Genomic DNA, 21,342 nt, shown 5'->3' on the forward strand with positions numbered 1-21,342 from the left:
CTCTAAATGCCATAGTTAGATCAAGTAACTACCCTCTTAATACCTCACAATAGTGATTAAATTTTAAATGAAACCTTGGAGGAGGCACTCAAACCTTATCCAAACCATAGCACAAACATAACTGAGTTTTCTGGTTGGAGAAGGGACATTAAATCATGTCCTGTCTGCCTTTATGTATTTCTAAGTCTGTTTTGGGGGATTTTATTCTATGGCTACAGAGAGAGTCAGAACTATTTGCAGGAGTGCACTAAACCTCATGTACTCTTTATGGTATTTACCAGCTGTTATCATTTTGCCACATTTACTTTACCACCAAACACACATTTTTCTTTTTTCAATGAACAATTTGAAGATTAGTTGCACTTCACTACTTGATCCTTCAGCTTGTATCTTTTAAGAACAAGTAATTTTCCTATATATTCACAGCATAATGATCACATGAGGAGGAAATTTAATATATAATTCTACTTTCTGTTATATAATCCATAGTCATGTTTCCCCATTTGTCTCAATAAAGTTCTTTATAACTTTCATTTATATATACATGTACATGCACAGACACATAAATGTTTAAATAAAATACATTTATTTTTTAAAATCAGGATCCTATCAAGGGTCACAGTTGCATTTAGTTGTCTTTTTCAATTGCTTTTCTTTAATCTTGCTTTTCCCTACTTTTTTTATCTTTCATTATCATTATTACTTTTAAAGCATTTGGACCATAGTTTACATAATGTCCTCAACTTGTATTTGTCTAATTTTTTTTCTCATGATTAGTTTCAGATTAAACATTTTTGTCAAGGATAATAATACTACAGAAGGTGTGTTCATTTCTTAGTGGATCATATCAAGAAGTAGCAGTTTGGTAATTGGTTAAGATGATGTCTGCTGTTTCTCCATTGCAAGAGTACATTTTCCTTTTTGTAATTAATAAATAATGTGAAGGGTAATCTGAGACTGTGAGTATTCTGTTCCCTGACACTTTTTAGCCAGTTATTTTACTTTGATGATTCTTATCTGAATCAGTTATGGATACGGAACTTATATGGTGATTTTTCTTTTTTCTGTTAGATTTCTTTACATCTCTTTGTACATTAGGTTCTTAAAACATTTTAGTGTGTCCTTATATATTTTCATTCTATTCATTTGCTTTTCCATGTAAATTTTTTCCACATTTTTTATTGATGCATTACAGTTGTTTATACTTGTATATAATGGTGGGATTTGTTGTACTTATTTGTGCATGCGCATAATATAACAATATTATTTTGCCAATATCCTTCCCCAGAACTGCCCTTCTCTTCCTCCCATCCCTGGTCTCTTTCCTCTCTTGTACTAATCTCCTTTTGCTTTTTATGCAATCACCCCTAACCTTCCTTTCCTTTTTCCTCTCTAGCTTCCACATATGAGAGAAAACATATGACCCTTGACCTCTGAGTTTGACTTATTTCACTTAACACAGCAGTGTCAAGTTCCATCCATTTTCCTGCAAAAGACTCAGTTTCATTCTTCTTTACCATTATGTGTACATACCACATTTTCTTTGTCCATTCATCCGTTGAAGGATACTTAGGCTGGTTCAGACTGTTTCTATAATTTGGCTATTGTGAATTGTGCTGCTGTAAACATGGGTATTCATGTATCCTTACAGTATGATAAATTTAATTTTTTTTAAATTTTTTTTAAAGTATTTTTTAAGTTGTAGATGGATACAATACCTTTACTTTATTTATTTTTATATGGTGCTGAGGATTGAACCCAGCGCCCCACACAGAGGGGCACGCACTCTACCACTGAGCTACAACCCCAGCCCCTGAATTTAATTTTTTAGGATGAATACCAAGGAGTAGTATAGCTGGGTCAAATGGTAATTCCATATAAAACATAAGTATTTTTAAATGAATGCAGAAACTCTAGTGAATGAATGCTGTAGAGAAACAAGATCTGGCTCAGTATAAAAGGAACTAACCAAGTTAATTGTTTTATTTCTGTGCTCTCACATTATTCAACACTTTTTAGTATTTATTTGTAATTTGAGGAAAAACAAACTGTATAAGTCCAGACTGAAATATATTTTTCTTATTTTATAGCTTAGTTGAGTGCCTAGTATTTAATAGGTGTTTAGTAAATGGAGTAATTTCCTTTTCATAAAAGGTATTTAAGTAGATGCCAGATGACCACTTCTTTTTCTATTAAAGGGTGGATTTATGCATCATTAAATAGCAGGTTGTAATAGATTGCTGTATTTCTGGCACCAGGCCTTCAAATCAGTTATAATGACTTGTTAATAGAATTTTCCAAATCTCATGTAATGCCATACTGGCCACACTGAAAAATATTTTTAGCAAAAACATTAAAATCTTATAGTCCCAAACTATAGATAATATAGACAAAAGTGTGGCAAGACATGAGCATATTTAAAAAAAAATAGTTTCAGTATCTTTTCAGATCTAAAATATAGCAGAGTGCTTAAAGAGCATTAACCTTTAGGAGACAACTTGATGATTTTACATATATCTATGTAACCATCACCCAGGCGGAGATACAGAACCTTTCTATCACCCCAGAAGGTACTCTCATGCACTTTTCTGTCAATACCTTGTATTTGTTCTTCAAGGTAACCATTATTCTGACTTCTACCATCATCGATTATTCTTGCCTAGTTTTGAATTCCTTATAAATGAAAACATAATATAAATGTTTTGTGTTTTAAGCTCAACCTAAAATTTATGAGATTTATCCATGTTGTTGTTGCACCAGAAATTGATATTTTTATTACTGAACTCCACTGTATACACATGTCTAATTTATCTTTTCCCTTATTAGTGGATATTTGGATTATTTCCAGTTTTTTTAAATTTATTTTTATTGTAAACAAATGGGATACATGTTGTTTCTTTGTACATGAAGTAAAGGCATACCATTTGTGTAATCATACATTTACATAGGGTAATAGTGTTTGATTCATTCTGTTATTTAGTTTTTTTCTTATGAATAAAGCTTCTGTGAATTTTTTTAATATCCTGAGCTATTTTTCAGAAAGCGTAAAGTTCAAATATTTACTTAAATTCCCATTTTTATTCTTAAATATGTTCTACCAAAGTCTCAGACTGCCTTTAATGCTCACTTTGCTGATTTGCTTTTCCTAGGCAGACATTTCTTTATTTTCTGGGAGTATTACTCAGGTTGGAAGTCCTGTTGGAAGTGCAATGAACCTTATTCCTGAAGACGGTCTTCCTCCCATTCTCATCTCCACTGGTGTGAAAGGAGGTATGTGGATTTACATATTTAAACAGGTATAGTTATATATGCCAAATATTGTCTTCAGATTAAGGGAAGGAGACAAGAGTTTGAGTGATTACTATCCTTCTCCTATCCAACATAAAAAGCAGCTACCCCAATGCCATGAAAACAATTGTTGTTGTTCCTAATTATTTGAGTAGATGTTTATGTTTTTTTAAATATGTTTATTAGTCGTTGATGGACCTTTATTTTATTTACTTCTTTATATGTGGTGCTGAGAATCAAACCCAGTGCCTCACACATGCTGTACCACTGAGCCCCAGCCCCAGCCCCTGATAAGCGGATGAAGCACTTTTTATATTATAATGTCATTTTCATTCTTTGGAGGAATATAATATTAATTATAATGTAAAGATAGTTTATTAGAGATTTTTCCTTTATATTTCAAAGCACATAATACTTTGAAGAGTTCTAGAATTGGCTCACTCTAATTCAGTCAGGACATTAACTTTTTGTTTTAAAGTCTAATACATTCAGAAAGATACATATAAATATATATGATGAGGACTTAAATGAGAGATTTACTGTTAAAAAGTACTTTTAGCATGTGTGAGCCCCTGGGTTTTATACTCAGCACTGCCACAAAAAAAAAAAACTTTATAATACACACATGATACTTATGAATATATGTTTTATGTATATCATATGTACTTTTTTTAGGGAGTTCTGGTAAAAGGTAAAATTATTATCTGGTCAAAAGAATCCTTAACTTTATATTAAAGTATATTAAAGTATATTATTGATGTATTCAAATCAGCATTCATTTTCAGGAGGTTTATTAATAATCTCTGTTTCCTTTTGTTTTAGTTTTTAGTTTTTTACCTGATCTCCTTGACATCAGGCTTGATTTTTTCTTTTTTTTTTTTTCCCCTCCCTGTGGTAATAGGGATTGAACCCAGGGGTGCTTTACCACTGAACTACAACCACAGTTTTTTTTTTTTAATTTATTTTTATTGTAAACAAATGGGATACGTCTTGTTTCTCTGTACATGAAGTAGAGGCATACCATTTGTGTAATCATACATTCACATAGGTTAATGGTGTTCGATTCATTCTGTTGTTTTTCCTTCCCCCACACCCCTTCCACCCCTCTTTTCCCTCTATACAGTCCTCCTTCCTCCATTCTTGCCTCTCTCCCACCCCCTATTATGTGTCATCATCCGCTTATCAGCGAGGTCATTCATCCTTTGGTGTTTTGAGATTGGGTTATCTCACTTAGCATGATATTTTCCAATTTCATCCATTTGCCTGCAAATGCCATAATTTTATTATTCTTTATGGCTGAGTAATATTCCATTATGTGTGTGTACACACACACACACACACACACACACACACACACACCATAGTTTCTTTATCCATGTTTTATTTGGAGACAGGGTCTTACCAAGTTGCTGAGGCTGGCCTGGAACTTGTGATGCCTCAGCCTCCAGAGTCTTGGGGATTACAGGGATGTGCCACCACACCCAGCTTAGAACATTTATTATGTGATGTTGTTATGATAATTTGAAATTTTAGTTAAATAAAGAGGTTATCTTTTGATGTGGCACAAATCTTAAAGGGAGATGTCCGTACAAAGGATAACCTTATCATCCAAACTGGACTGGATTACTATTTAGAGTGAAAAAAGGCACTTGATGCTTGGACAGCAGGTACAAACCAGGACCTATACTCACCCCCATTTATAAATCAAATGTTTGTCTCTTTCCTGTGAATAATCAGCCCATTCTCCATTAGATTTATTTCTCAATCTGTCCCTTTAACCAATCTATTACAATGTTTTCTCTCCTTACAGACTATGCTGTGGAAGAGAAACCATCACAGATTTCAGTAATGCAGCAATTGGAGGATGGTGGCCCTGATCCACTTGTATTTGTTTTAAATGCAAATTTATTGTCAATGGTTAAAATTGTAAATTGTAAGTTAGAAATTTATTTTTTTAATTAAATTGAGTTACTTTACAGACTCATAGATAGTAAATAAAACCTTCAAATTCTTTACACAATAATTTTTATATAGAGCTACATCTTACTGAAAACAAAGTTCTGAAAAAGTTGGTTTACATAAAATCATATAAACTGAAACTCTTGCCTTTAGTCACAGGGGTGAGATAGGTGACTTCTCCCTGGAGGAACTCAGATCAAGTTTAAGTTCTTGAGATAGGTTATGTTCATCATAATTCACCATCAGAGTAACTGGAAGTGAAAAAATTATTCAGGAGGACCAAGACAAATTACATACTAGGTTTTAATCCCAGAAACCTTAATTGTGGTATAGAACCTTATTTGGGAAAAGTATTAATTAACTAATATATAGTAAAACTTTAATTCATCACAAATGAAGATTCAGAAGAAATTTCTCAGTTCTTAGTACTAGATTCATGGGCATCAGAACAAGAAAGAGGATAGTAACTTAAAATCTTGATTTTTTTCCAGTATGGTATTAGAAAATAGAGAATGAATTTATCCTGGATGAGACAGTTTTGGAGGAAGGAGGAAGCTCTGGGAAACAGTCCTTTAGTACTCACTGTGTACTTGTTTTAAGTTGACCTTAGAAACAAGAAGCACCTATATATACCATTTCCTTAGAGGTTTGACATTGATGAAATGTACGTTTCTGGCTTACTTGATCATCACACCTTTGTATTTTGGGCCAGTTATTAATGCTTTCTGCCTTTCCTTTCAGGATCAGATTTACAATAATCTGCTTGAAATTTCCATGTACTGTACATAAGTTTTTTTGTATAGGTTATGCTTATAAATTAGCTAACCTGAAATTCCTGTAATGTATGCCATTTTAATATAGTTGGATTGGTCACATCTGTTTAGATACATAAAGTAATAATTTTCAAAGTGAAAAAAATGAATCTTTTATTAGCCTTGATGTGCATAGTGGTATTCATAATTTTATTTGGATTCTTTTTCATGACCTTTGGGGATCCTACTGTGTTAGGGTACAAATGATAAGTGTCAAGGATATTGAACAGTTTTTTAATATATATAGCTTCTGCTTTTTTGAAGTCTTCACAGCCCCGAAATGAAAAAGTGGAAGTAAGTAGTCTAGAAAAGTCATCCTTTTCAACATTTTTTATAGCATAAAACCACATAATGTCATATTGTTGATGATCTATAATTGCCCCCCTGAAAGGACTATAATTAAACTAATTATATTTAATCACAGATTAAATTTAATAAGTAGACATAAATTATACTTTCTTTAGGTCACAACCTGAAACCTAAACTATAATATTGGCTTTTATTTTTGTTGTTTCTGATCTTATTTAAGTAATTATTTCCTTCGGTAAAGTGTTGTTTGTTTGTTTTTTTTTTTTTAAATAAAGGTAGAGGACTATATCCTGTAATCTATATGGTATATTTTGGTTGTATTCTGTTATTAATAGAATATTGTTTCTTTTATTAATTATGTCTTTTAATAGTAGGATTTTAAAATTTAAATGTTGAGAAAAGAGCCAGAGGCATTGGCATGTTTTAATTTCTACAATTGTTCTTTGGCTCAATGCAATGACCGAGTTTGAATTATACAAACTCAGTATGACCTATTTTATTCTTTGCTGTATTGTAACATAGATTTCTATTCATCTTTTTAAAGAACAGGATTGAGGAGAATGTCTTTATTTTTATATTTTTATTTCATCTGTAGATGTGAACAGGAAGTGCTGGTGTTTCACAACCAAGGGAATGCATGCAGTGGGTCAGTCTGAGATAGTCATTCTTCTGCAGTGTCTACCAGATGAAAAGTGTTTGCCAAAGGACATCTTTAATCATTTTGTGCAGCTTTATCGGGATGCTCTGGCAGGTGGGAATGCTTTATGACTTTGCACCCTTAGTAAATGATAAAAAATTTTGGACTTATATAAAAAATAAAAGTATTAGATTTAGAAACACGGTATTGGACTTAAAAAAATTTTTTTTTTGGTGGTGCTGGGGAACAAACCCAGGGCCTTGCACATGCTGGGCTAGTACTCAACTACAGAACTACATACCCATCCCTGGATTTTGATGTTAGTGGCAAGTTAGAACTTTCCATGGTTTGTGAAAATTACACATTTAATGCTTTACCTATTGTGGTTCACATTATTTTACAAAGCTAAGATCAAAAGTTGTAAGGGAATCCTTTTACCTTGATGTAAGAAGAATTTCCTTTGAGTTGCTTGAGGTTTATGACATTGGTGCCTTGTAGAAGGAAACATAATCATAAGTTAATCAGGATCTTATTTTTAAAAAAATTTTTTTAGTTGTAGATAAACACAATATTTTATTTATCTCTTTTTATGTGGTGCTAAGAATTGAACCTAGTGCCTCACTTATGCTAGCAACCCAGACCAGTATCATTATTTATATATTATAATGTAAAAACTATTGAATATTCACATTTCAAAATCAATTAGTATGGTCAACTTTACATTTATTTAAACTCATGGAACTGTATACTTAAAATTTGTGTGTGGAGGGGGTTATATTATAAATTATACTAAAAAAAATTTTTTTAAAAGCAATTTCATTGGGCTGGGGATATAGCTCAGTTGGTAGATTGCTTACCTTGCAATCACAAAACCCTGGATTCAATCCCCAGCACCGCAAAAAAAAAAAAGCAACTTCAGGAATTAAGGGAGAAATTACAGAGCTTAACTTAAGTAATGGCAGTGGGAATAAAGAGTATTGGAGACATATATATAAGGCATTGATGCGTCAATTCAGTTTGCTAACTGAATACAAGGGGCTAGAGTTAGAGTCAAGATTAGCTCCAAATTTGTGTCTTTGGCACCTGAGTAGGTTGGTTTTGTTAAGATGGTGAATGTGAGAGGAGCAGATCTGGCAGAGGAGAAAAATGACAAGTTCTTAGTTCAGTTTGTTGTGTTTGAATTAATGATGTCAGGTGAAATATGTAAATAGAAGATATATGGATGTTGATATCAGAAGATTGATGGGGGCTACCATACAGATTTTGGGAGACACAGCTTTCATGTGATAGTTGAAGTTAATGGTTGTGAATGGGTTAGACTAATGTGGAGAAATTAGGGCTGCGAATGGAGTCTTGGGAGATATCTGTAAGGAAAGAATGTGACTTATGGCATGAGTTACTAAATTGTTATGAATAACTATTGCATAAATAGGTATGCATTTTTGAGACATAATGGTTGTAAATTTTATGGGGTATGGTATAATAATTGTATATATAAAGAATGTATTGATCGGATCAGGATAACAATAACTACTTGCATCTCCAAAGACATTAATCATTCTACGCGTTGGGAACTTTTATGCTCTGCTAGTTATTTTAAAATTTATCATAGATTATTGTAACCAGTAGTTAACCCTACTGTGCTGAAGAAAACAGAACTAATTTCTATCGTACTGTGTTTTGGTGTTCTTTATCTAACTCCTTTCCCTACCATTTTCAACCTCTAGTGACTACTATTTCACTCCATTCTTCTATTAGATTCACTTTTACTTTCCACAAATGAGTGAGAAAGTATGGTATTTGTTCTTGTGTCTGGCTTATTTCATTTAACATAATAACCTCCAGTTTACCCATGTTGCTACAAATGATAAATTGTATTCTTTTTTATAACCGAATAATATTCTATAATATATACTGCATTTTCCCTACCATTCATCTTTTTTTTTTTTTTTTCTTTTTTGTTATTAGAGGTTGAACCCAGGGCATTTTACCAATGAACTATATCCCCAGTCCTTTTTATTTTTTGAGACAGGGTCTCACTAAGTTGCTTAGGGCCTTACTAAACGAGTCACTGGGATTACAGGTGTACGCCACTGCACATCATTCATCTTTTGATGGACTCCTTGGTTGATTCTATATCTTGGCTACTATGAATAGTGTTGCAATAAACATGGGAGTGCAAATATATTTTTGATAGTATTATTTAATTTCCTTTGGATATATACACAGTAATGGAATTGAGGATCACATCATAGTTCTGTTTTTATCTTTTTAAGGACTTTTCATACTGTTTTCCATGGGGCTGTACTAATTTACATTCCCACCAACAGTATGAGTTTCCCATTCTCAGCATCCTTACCATTTGTTGTTTTTGACTTTGATAATAACCATTCTAGCTGGGTTCAGACTATATTTCATTGTGGATTTTGTTTGCATTTCCCTGGTGATTACTGATATTGAACTTTTTTCATATACTTTTTCAATTTGTATGTCTTCTTTTGAGAAATATCTTTTGTACTCTATAGTCCTTTTTTGGTTGGGGATACTGAGGATGGAATCAGGAGCACTTGACCACTGAGCCACATCCAAGCTCTATTTTGTATTTTATTTAAAGACAGGATCTCACTGAGTTGCTTGGGGCCTTGCTAAATTGCTGAGGCTGACTTTGAACTTGTGATGCTCCTGCCTCAGCCTCCTGAGCCCTTGGGATTATAGGCATTTGCCACTGTGCCTGGCTCTAGCCCATTTTTAAATTAGATTATCTGGTCGGGGGAGGGTGGCATTAAGTTTTTGAGTTCCTGGTTACACATTTTTTAAAAGTGTACAAATACACCAGCAGATCATTTGGAACTACTAAAATATGAAAAATTTTATAAGAAAAATTACTTGGAAGTGATTATAAAATAACAGTGGTATGAGGTCAGGCTATAATATATCCAAGCCATCTTAAGGTATTTTCCATAATGTAGGATGAGGGCATGTACATATATACATATGATGAAGTAAATAACATTTCAAAGCATGAATGAGATGTAAAGAATCTCTCCTTGTATAGGACTTATTTCACAGCTATTCAGATATTGGGACTAGAAAGTATCTTCACTCGTTTAGTATAAACTATTTTTTAGATGAGGAAAATGAAATCTAGATGTGTTAATGGCTTGACTAAATCACAAGCCTAGTTGGTGGCAAAGTTAGGAGTAAAGCTGCCAGAACCAGTGTTCTTTTTATTATTTCAGTTGCCTTTGCGTATTAATAGTACATCAGTTTTATAAAATCAGATATGCACAATATCTGTGATATGCATGTTTTATTAAGAATCCTGTGCTTAGATAATCAGGGTAGTTAGCTTGACTTCCTATATTTCACTATGATTTTTTATCAGATGAGACATATTTTAGGTGTTCTAAAACTATCCCAATTCATTATTCATCTCTCTGTGGCACATTGTGTGGAACTGACAAACTGTATCAAATTTCTCCTGAATGTGGAAGCCTTGAATACTCTTATCACTAGTTTAATGGCTACTGTGCTGTGAATTCCTCCAAAAGACTTAAAGGTCCTTGAATGAACTTTCTTTGTAATTTCCTGTGAATTAAAAAACCTAAATTCCATGTATTTAATAACAATATATATGAATATTAAAATGTGTTTATTCTTGCTTGGTGAATATACTTGTCATATATAGTTGTTCATGCTTTCTGTAGTGAGATGAAAAATTGTTACTTGTGAGAGATTGCATTCTGAGAGTTTCAGGATGCCCCTGGATATTTTAGTGCTATGGAGATTGTAATTTGTACCTTGTTTCTCCCCATATCACCTTCTTTGCTCTATTTTTTGTATATGTGTGTGTGTGTATATATGTTATTGTTGTTTTGTTTTGGTTTTGCACACAAACATTCAGAACATAGATTTGAATGAAATGGGATTAGTTCCTACCATTTATTTTTTCTGGAGTTAATCTCTGTTTCCATCTCATTAAAAAATGTTTTTTGGCTTCATATTTCCTTTTGAATAAACTGTATATACCAGCTTCATACTCTACATGACCTGGTCCTATATTACATGACCTGATCCTACATTTCCAGTCTCGTTTCCCACTAATTGTTTCCTCATGCTTATTACATTGTAACCGAACTAAACATTTCCTGTTGTTTTTTTTTTTTTTTTTTTTTATAAACTCTGATATACTTCTACTTCATTACTGGTGATTATGGTATTCTCCCACCATACTATTGCCCAACACCCAACTATCTGAATCCTGTCTCTTTTCTTAGGTCTTAAAGAACACTGCTCTATAAAATGATGAGCCTCCAGACAGCAGTAATTTCTTCTTCTGAATTCCTTTAATACTTTATTTTTAAAAATTTGGTATATTTATGGTTTGATTGTTTGTCCTTCCCAAAACTCATGTCAAAATTCAATTACCATTATAATGGCATAGAGAGGTAGAAACTTAAGGTATGATTAGACCTCGAGGGCTCCACCCTTATGGAGCCCTTTATCTCTTGTCTTTGCTTCCTTCCACCTTATACCATAGGATGATACTGGAATGGAGACTCCAGAAATTAAGAGATGCCAGTAATGTGGACTGTCTGCTGAGAATAGCTGCTGGCTGCTGAGTGAGCCAGGCTAAAAGATAGCCCTTGTGCCCTGCAACCACCAAGACCAAAGGGGCAGGGCTGCCCAAGCCTTGTGGAGAGAACATCTTACACCATGTGTCCTACATGTTTTACAAGGAGTTACAGGATCTGTTTTCCCATCAGGGTTTTGGTCTTGTTTTGCTTCTACCCTTCTTTCTATGCCTCTTATTCTTCCCTTTTGGAATGGGAATGTTTACTCTATGCCATTGTATATTGAATATATGTAACTTTTACAAAGGCTCAAAGCCAAGAGTTTGCCTTGAGTCTCAGAGGAGAGTCTGGACTTAGACTTTTAGACAGTGCTGGAGTCATTAAGACTATTGGACTCTTAGAGATGGAGTAAATGTGTTTTTCATTGTGGGATGGACATGAGCTTTTGGGGCTTAGGGTGGAATATTATGGTTTGGATATGAGGTGTTCTCCAAAAGCTTCTATGTTAATGCAAGAATATTCAGGGGTAAAAAGATTAGATTGTGAGAGCTGTGATCTAATCATTCTATCCTAATTTGAATGGACTGATCTGGTGGTAATTGTAGGCAAGTGGGGCATGACTGGAGGAGGCATGTCACAGGGGTGTGCCCTAGAAAGGTTTTTCTTCCCTGCAGCTCCTTTCCTCCTCTTCTCCCCGCCCCTCTGTTTCCTGGCTGTCATGAGGTGAGCAACTTTCCTCTGCCATGCCTTTTGGTCACAACGTTCTGCTCCTGGTGTCCAGAGCAAGGGAGTTAGCCATCTATGGACTCAGACCTATGAAATCATGAACTCCAAATAAATTTTTCTTCCTCTAAGTTGTTCTTGTCAAGCATTTTAGTCATTTCATTTACCAATGAAAAATCATCATACACACTTTGTTATTTATTTGTTTTTGCTTTTCTTTGTATCTCTGTGATTTTAGTTTGAATTGCTCTGCTGACTAATGATATTGAGCATTTTTTCATTATTTACCATCTTGTATTAGTCGCAGGCTACTTAAGAAGGAAATGAGGTTTATTTAGCTCACAGTTTTGGAGGCTTAAGAGCATGAGGCTTGCATGGGCTCAGTTTTGACAAGGGCACTGTGACAGATAGCAGACGCAGTGGTAGGAGTCAGTGTCAGCAATTGGTCACATCTTGAGCCAGGAAACAGAGAGTGCTAAGTGGGACCAGACTTGGTCCTTTCAGTTCTCTCAGAGAACTACCTTCATCTTTCTGAGGGCAGGGCCCCCAGTGACCTTAAATATTCCACACCATTTCCTAGTACCTCCACTCTAGGAATTAACCTCCCAACACATGGACCCTTGGGGGATACCAAAACCAGGTCCATATCCAAACCATAGCACCATCTATATCTCTTCTTTTGCCTACATAAAAATTAGGTTGTTTTCTTGAGTTTTTAGTGCTTAATAAATTTTGAATACAACTCCTATATCAGATACGTGTTTTGCAAATATTTTTTGCTCGGCTTGTCTTTTCATTTTTCTGTTTTTTAAAGGGCAGAATTCTGAATCTTGATGAGGTCCAGTTTAAACATCAGTCTTTTATGGTTTATACTTTAGTTTTTTTTTTTTTTTATTTTTTATTGTGGCATTGCGGATTGAACCCAGGGCACTGTACCACTAAGCTATATCATCCAGTCCTGTTTATTTTTTATTTTCAAGAGTGTCTTCCTAAGTTATTTATTGCCTCACTGAGTTACGAACTGTACTCGAAACTACTGTCTTCTTGCCTCAGCCTCTCAAGTCATGTACCAACATGCCCAGCTATACTTAGTTTTCTAAGAAATATTTGCCTTAACCTTTGCCTTAAAGTCACAGCAATTTCTTTTCTTTTCTTTTTTTTTGGCGGGGGAGAGCAGTTTACAATGAACTTTATTGATGGTATGTGACCGTAGGGCTCCCTAAGCCCCTCCCCTTCTTCAGGGGGTCTTGGATGGAACCTGGGAGAAGGGGAGATTCTCAGTGTGTTGAGGGACTGAGTTAGGGGCAGGGATTCCCCAGCTGAAGGCCTGTCTTTTCCTTGGTGTTTTTGCTGGGGCAAATGGTCCATTACTCTGGAATAAGGTCCACCACTCTGTCGCTGTAGCCAAATTCATTGTCATACCAAGAAATGAGGTTGACAAAATGGTTGTTGAGGGCAATGCCAGCCCCAGCATCGAAGGTGGAAGAGTAGGTATCAATGTTGAAGTCACAGGAGACGACCTGGTCCTCCATGTCACCCAGGATGCCCTTGAGGGGACCCTCTGATGCCTGCTTCACCACCTTCTTAATGTCATTGTATTTGGCAGCTTTCTCCAGGAGACAGGTCAGATGCACAACTGACACACTGGAGGTGGGCACTTGGAAAGCCATGCCATTGAGCTTCCCATTCAGTTCAGGGATGACCTTGCCTACAGCCTTGGCAGCTCCAGTGGATGCAGGGATGATATTCTGGGCAGCTGCATGGCCATCATGCCACAGTTTCCCAGAGGGGCCACCCACAGTCTTCTGAGTAGCAGTGATGGCATGGACTGTGGTCATGAGTCCTTCCACAATGCCAAAATTATCATGGATGACCTTCGCCAGGGGAGCTAAGCAGTTGTGGTACAGGAGGCATTGCTGACAATCTTAAGAGCGTTGTCATACTTCTCATGGTTCATGCCCATCACTAACATGGGGGCATCAGCAGAAGGAGCAGAGATGATGACCCTTTTAGCACCGCCCTTCAAATGAGCCCTGACTTTCTCCATGGTAGTGAAGATACCAGTGGACTCCACAACATATTCAGCACCAGCATCAACCCATTTGATGTTGGTGAGATCTCGTTTCTGGAAGATGGAGATGGACTTTCCATTGATGACAAGCTTCCCATTCTCAACCTTGATTTTGCCATGGAATTTACCACGGGTAGAATCATACTGGAACATGTAAACCATATAGTTGAGGTCAATGAAGGGGTCATTTGATAGCAACAATATTCACTTTGCCAGATTTGAAAACAGCCCTGGTGACCAGGTGCCCAGTATGGCCAAATCCATTCACTCTTACTTTCACCATGGTGTCTCAGGGACGTGGTTGGCACTGCACGATTTGAGAAGTGGCTGTTTGTCGAACGGGGAGGAGCAGAGAGCCCACAGCAGTTTCTTCTATATTATTTTTTAGAAGTTTTTCTAGATCTATGATCTGTTTTGAGTTTAATTTTTCTTTTTTTTTTTAAATGAGGTCCTGGGGATGGAATTCAGAGCCACATGGGTGCTGAGCAAGTGCTTTTCCACTAAGCTGTATCCCCAACCCTTGAGTTAATTTTTGTGCAGTAAATGAGATAAAACCTTAAGTTCTTTTTTTTTTTTTTAAGTGGCTATCTAGTTATTCCAGTAGCATTTGTTAAAAAAGTTATCTTTTCACTGTTGAGACACCTTGAAACTATTTCCGAATATTAATTATTCTTATATGGATGGGTGTTTTTGGACTCTATTCTGTTCTATTGGTCTATGTCTGCACATATATGATTTTGTTTTTATTTTTACTGCTGAGTACTCAAAGTATACTTTTGATCTGAAAATGTATTTTGTTATTTATTTAGAAAATCTATGGTTATTGAATCTTTGAACGTTACTTCTCTTTCATTCCTTCCACTGTCTTCCTTTGGAACTCCTTTTTAATATTGGAGCCTCTGAAATCATCCATCCATATCTAACTGCTGTTTTGTATAATTTGACTCTTTATCCTTCTCTACTGATCCTGGGGTACATTCTTCAGCTCTGTCTTTCAATTTTAATGTTTCTCTTCAAGAAAACTATTAATTCAGGAGAACATTGATTTATATTTACATGAGCATAAGATTTACAGTTGTTAATTTTCTACTTTGAGATTTAATTTTAGAACAAAGCAAGAGGAGAATTTTAATTAAACATAGAATATGTATGTTCTCAACCTTGCAAGTTAAATCTTTTTTATATTTGAGTACTGCTTGTTGTTCCTTCTCAACCATTTACAGTTCTACATTTGCAGACATGTTTATCTTCCCTCAGCTATTCCTGAGGCATACTAAATTTAATCCTGGGGAACTGAGAGCACATTTATATAGAACAGTGACATAATGATAGGTGTGAAAACACAACTGAAGCTCCTTAAACCTTTCAGTGGGCTTCCCACAGCAGTTAGAAGAAACTCCTAATTCCTTTTGGCCCATGTGGACCAATGTGATCTAGCCCCTAAAGATCTCTGACCTTCTCTATCACTACTCCTTAATTTGCTTTAGCTACATTGATCATTTTTGTGACGTTTGAGCCCGTCAAACTAATTTCCAATTCATGGCTTTTGCACTACTGTTTCCATGAGCTGGAATGCTCTGTCAGATCTTAATTGGTTTGTTTCTTCTTTGTTCTCAAATGTTTTCTGTTCAGAGAATTTTTCCTGACTGTCTTGACTAAAGAAGTCTCTTTTCCCTTGCCCCATCAATCTGTTACATTATTTTATTTTCTTCAAAGCATTTGTCTGTAGTTACACATACTGAAATTATTTGTCTCCCTCCATAGAATGTAAGTCTATAAGAGCAAGATTTTTATCTGTGTGGGTCAACTCTGTACCCATTCCTAAAGAAACCATCTGGCAGAGAGTTTTAATTAAAAACTATTGGTTGAAGGAATTAATGAGTTGGCGTGATGTCACTAGGAAACTTTTTTTTGTTCTTTGGTAGAAAAGCACCAGGATAGAAAGGTGTCCTCAGAGAACACTTCTGTTAATAAAAATACTGTTTATTATTCCTGTCTCTCTCTCTTTTTTTTTTTTTTTTTCTTTTAGTGGTACTAGGGGTTGATCCCAGGGGTACTCTACCACTGAGCTATATCTCCAACCCTTTTTATTTTTTATTTGGAGACAGGGGTCTTGCTGAGTTATCCGGGCTGGCCTCAAATTTGTGATCTTCTTGCCTCAGCCTCCCAAGTTTCTCATATAATAGGCATGCACCAGCATGTCAGGTTATTCCTGACTTCTTGTTTGTACTGTGACTTGGAGACATGGAAAGATACCATTTACATTAGTCTGTTTTTGAGGCCCAGTGTCTGTAGTCCCCTGAGAAAGAAAGAAATGCCAAGGGTCACTTAAGTAGGTCACTTGGGAAATTTCTGCAACTTTAAATCTTTGAAAGATAGTTTTTCTTCTTATCATCTCTTTTTTGTTACCTATACTTGCATTCTAAAGTGTTCTTTGTCTTGTAGTTTTAACCTGTGGACAACAGTTAACCCATTTGATTTTAGGTATCATTCTTATATGAATTTATCAAAACTAGTGATTGATTTGGGGGTATAACTCAGTAGTAGAGCGCTTGCCTAGCATTGTGAGGTCCTGGGTTCAATTCCTAGTAACCCCGCCCCCAAAAGATAAAACAAAACCAATACCTAACATTTATTGAGTAATTAGTTTATCCTGGGCAATATATTCATGGCTTTATATGCACTATTTTATTTCTTAACTACAACTCTGTGGTATTTAAGCTGTTACTGTTTCTATTTTATATAAGAGGAATTTGAAAGGCACTGAAGACAAAAGTAACTTGTTTGGTGATCATGCACTTAGATGGAAAGTGTCTGAACTCAGATTTGAGTTTAGCTGTATCTTTTCTAAATCTTTTTGGATCCATAAGCAGTAATATAGTGCCTCTTGAGCTTTTTGAAATTCAGGGTAAATTCCACAGATACTCTAAACTGAAATGATCTTTTTTAATGTGTTCCTCCTTCATTGCAGTTTATTGCCTTATAGGAAATTCTGAGGGACTGTCTAAAAAAATTTTTTTTTTCGTAGTACTGAGACTTGAACCTAGAACCATGTGTGTGCTAGGCAAACAGTGTACCACTGAGCTGCATCTTCTGACCTTTTTATTTTAACTTTGAGACAGGACCTCCCTAAGTTGCCCAAACTTGTAATCCTCCTTCCTCAGCCTCCTGAGTAGCTGGGATTATAGGTTTGTGCTACTGTGTCCAGCTTGTCTAAATTCTGTTGGTGGCTTGAGTTTTAGTTATGTTAATATTTAGAATTGTTAGTATTTCTTGAAATAAATGAACCATTTGCTTGGAAATTTTTCCATTTGAGTTGATGTAAGGATTGATCAATGTTTTGAAACAAAAGCATACTATTGTCACATTGGTATATAAATTATATTTGAACTGAATTTAAAGAGAGCTTCCAGTAAGCATTTGAAAAATAAAGTTTAAACTATAATTCTAAGATGGAAAATTTTAAAATTACACTAATTTTTTTAAAGATAGTATGATTCATGGAAATACTAGGAATTCGAAAGATGATCTTTCCAGGTCTTACTTTGCCACATTTTTTATCCTGTGTCTTGAGTCACTTCATCTTTTTTTTTTTTAATACATGATAGTTTAATGTATTTTGATGTATTGATCATACATGGAGTATAACTTCCCTTTTGTGGTTGTACATAATGTGAAGTTAATGTTGGTCATGTATTCGTATATTAACATAGGAAAGTTATGTCCAGTTAATTCTCCTATCTTTCCTATTCCCATCCCTCTTCCCTTCCCATCATTCCCTTTTGTCTAATCTAATGAACTTCTATTCTTTTTTCTCTACCCTTATTGTATGTTAGCATCCGCATATCAAAAAGAACATTTTGCCTTTGGGTTTGGGAATTGGTTTATTTCACTTAGCATGGTAGTCTCCAGTTCCATCCATTTACTGGCAAATGCCATAATTTCATTCTTCTTTATGGCTGAGTAATATTCTATTGGAGTTACTTCATCTCTACTACTGAGCTACATTTTCTTCATTTGTAATAAACTTCATGATTGCATTGGTCTAAATGCTTCATAAAATTGCTTTGTAAACTATTGATTCAATACTCATTCTGTTTTGAGATGTTGTGCAATTATAGGCCAGTTAAAACCTTTAAGCTAAAATTGTTGACATTTTTTGTCTTTAGGCATGGGATATGTAGATAGAGAGCTATAGAATTAGTTCATTGGATCCATTGTATTGAAGTGAAATACTGATACAAATAAATATATGTATGAAGCAAAAATAACCAACATGGTTTTGGCACCATTATGAAAACATAAATAACTGGGATGGCGGAAGCAGACCTCGAATGGATCAAGAAGCTTTTCTTTATTCCCCAGTGGAGTCAATCAGTCAGGCACTGAAGGGCTCATTTTCTGGTTAGAAAAATGGCCACTGGTTACAGAGGGACTCTTTAAGTTTTATAGTTTACAATGAAGGTTGTTTAATTATTGGAGACTGAGGCAGGACATCTGTTTGGACAGTTAGGAAATAAGCTGTAAAAAGCCTGGAACTCATTGTCACTGGGGAAAGTTCAGAACTCAGTGTTCATTGCTTATCTTCCTCCTCTCGGAACCATTGTTACCCAGAGCTTCACTATTTTTCTCCTTCCAGTACTCATTGGCAGTGGAAAAGGGTAAAAGTCCAGGGCTCATTGTTCAGTATCTGCCTCCTCCCTTTAGGACCCACTGTGGTTGGGAAGGGATGAATGTTTGCTTTTGGTGGAGATGCTGGGGATGAACCCCCAGGCCCATTGTTACTGGGAAAGGATTTACTGAGAGAGGATTAATGATTGCCTTCCACCTCCATCTTGCACTAGGTCAGACAGTTTTGGGGGGTTGTCATTTTTCATATCCTTCAGTATATAACAGACTTTTGGAGTTCATAGCCCTAGATTATCTTTAAATGAAACTTTTGGTTTTTTTCCTTGTCAAATTCTTATAACCAGCATTTTATTTTTGCTAATGTCTACAACTGTGGAATTTTACTTGTTTATGTATGAGATGATTAATCATAGTCTAAATCACTCATTAGGATTGACAGTGGAGATCCACACTAAAAAAAAAGAAAGAAAATAAATGCTTTAAGGATAAAAGATGTATTTGATCATGGGAAGGGACATAATGAAGAATGAATGATTGTAATGAGGAGGCTGCTAAGTGGTAATGGCAGAAAGGAAAGGAAATAAGAATGTGTGGAAAAATAACTAGCAATAGATTCTAGGCTCTCCTAGGGGAAACCCCAAAGAAATAATGAATGAATTCTTTGAGTACCAAGCAACATACTTTTTACCTCTGAGATATATTCACTAGGACAGTCTTTGTGAAGCATAAATTTATGTTATGTCCTAGTCTGTTTTGTGCCACTTTAACAGAATACCACAGACTAGGTTATTTATAATGAACATAAATTTATTTCTTACAGTTCTGGAGATGGAAGGAACATTCTTACTGTGCTATTCCACAGAAGTGGAAGGGCAAAGATGGGGCAAAAGAACAAGAAGGGGTCAAATGTCCTTTTTAAATAAACTCACTCCCATGATAATATCATAATAAATCCATTCACTCTGCCATCATGACCTAATCTCATTAGGCTTCACCTCCCAACACTATTGTGTTGGGAATTAAGTTTCTAACATGTTTTTGGGGGCACATTTTTAAACCATAGATACTGTCACTAGATCTTTAGAAGAATGTTATCATGCACCCTCTACTGTGGAGGGAAAAAAATCTTTCATCTCTTATCTCCCATCTTTCCCCTCCCCTGCCAAACCTGGGTAAGGTTTTCTCCTCTCTACAATCTGTTTTTTTAATTTTTCCTTGATATGGAGTGTCTTTTATAATATCCTAGAATTGTAGGATTTGGCAGGAGAGGTGGTAAAAAAGCAGTGGTGAATTTGGGGATCTGATCTCCTAAAAGTTCTGCCACTCTATCTGTAATTCTGCAGTGAGTACCAGACAAAATGAAAATTTATACAAATCTTGCTCTACAGTCTTTGGTAATGAAAAAGAAATCCTGTAAGATTCAACTAATTGTTATATGTATATTTACATTAGAACAATAATAGTTATAATTTTTGAGAACACATTGCCTAGCTAATGCTGTTAGGCATTTTACATACATATATATACATATATATATATTTTACATATATATGTTATATATTCTACAATTTATTTTTCGCAAGAAGTTTGAAATTTAATGTAATTTCCCTCATTCTACACAGATGTTGGTGCTCCCAGGATTAACTTGCCTCAATTCTACAGTAGTGAATGTTCAAACTAGTATTCAAACAGTTATCTCTGTGACTTTGAAATCAGCAGATTTTGTTTGTTTGTTTGTTTGTTTGCAAAAACTATACTCCTTCCTTGACATGGGGATTGTGTTTTTATAGATCTGGCCTAGCAGCTTAATTGTGCAGCCAGAGTTGGGTTGGCTAATGCTCAGGCAAGAATACTACCCCTTTATTCTTAAAAGTACTATTTCAATGTAGTGTTAATGTTCAGGGCAGCATGGTGTACACCACAGAACTTCTCTGAATTTTATAGGGAGGTGTTCCCTTTTCTTTGGATCCTATCATCAGTATTCCTCCCACTTCACAAATGGAGTCTAAGTCTACAGGAATAAACTCTAGTTTTCTAGAAAAGCAAGCATAACCTTCTCTGATGGGAATTTCTTTATTTTGTGTTTTTACTTTAAGAACTTTCAAAGGACACTTGTACCTATCTAGTGAACATATCTGTTCTTCAATTTAAAAAAAAATTTTTTTTAGTTGTCAATGGATTTTTTATTTTATTTATTTACATGTGGTGCTGAGTATCGAACCCAGGTCCTCACACATGCCAGGCAAGCACTCTACCACTGAGCCACAACTCCAGCCCCTGTTATTCCATTATTGAACAGTTCTTTGTAATTTTTCTTTTCTTTCTTTCTTTTTTTTTTTT

At 35.2% G+C, this 21,342-nt stretch overlaps 1 protein-coding gene and 1 pseudogene across 3 annotated transcripts in view; one reads left to right on the top strand and one right to left on the bottom strand.

Moving 5' to 3' along the window:
* The window catches only part of ZFYVE9 (zinc finger FYVE-type containing 9), a 219,118-nt gene that overhangs the window by 135,502 nt on the left and 62,274 nt on the right, over positions 1-21,342 (top strand). For both annotated transcript variants that reach the window (XM_079154200.1, XM_079154201.1), the window contains 3 exons: positions 3,150-3,270; positions 5,099-5,221; positions 6,964-7,119. In XM_079154200.1, the coding sequence (XP_079010326.1) occupies positions 3,150-3,270; positions 5,099-5,221; positions 6,964-7,119 (400 nt within the window). The remainder of the gene's footprint in view (positions 1-3,149; positions 3,271-5,098; positions 5,222-6,963; positions 7,120-21,342) is intronic.
* On the bottom strand, positions 7,655-21,333 carry LOC306670302 (glyceraldehyde-3-phosphate dehydrogenase-like; annotated as a pseudogene). The gene has a single exon. The product of its transcript is annotated as a glyceraldehyde-3-phosphate dehydrogenase-like (transcript).

This window comes from Sciurus vulgaris, assembly GCF_902686455.1.
Source record: "Sciurus vulgaris genome assembly, chromosome: 1".
NCBI lineage: Eukaryota > Metazoa > Chordata > Mammalia > Rodentia > Sciuridae > Sciurus > Sciurus vulgaris.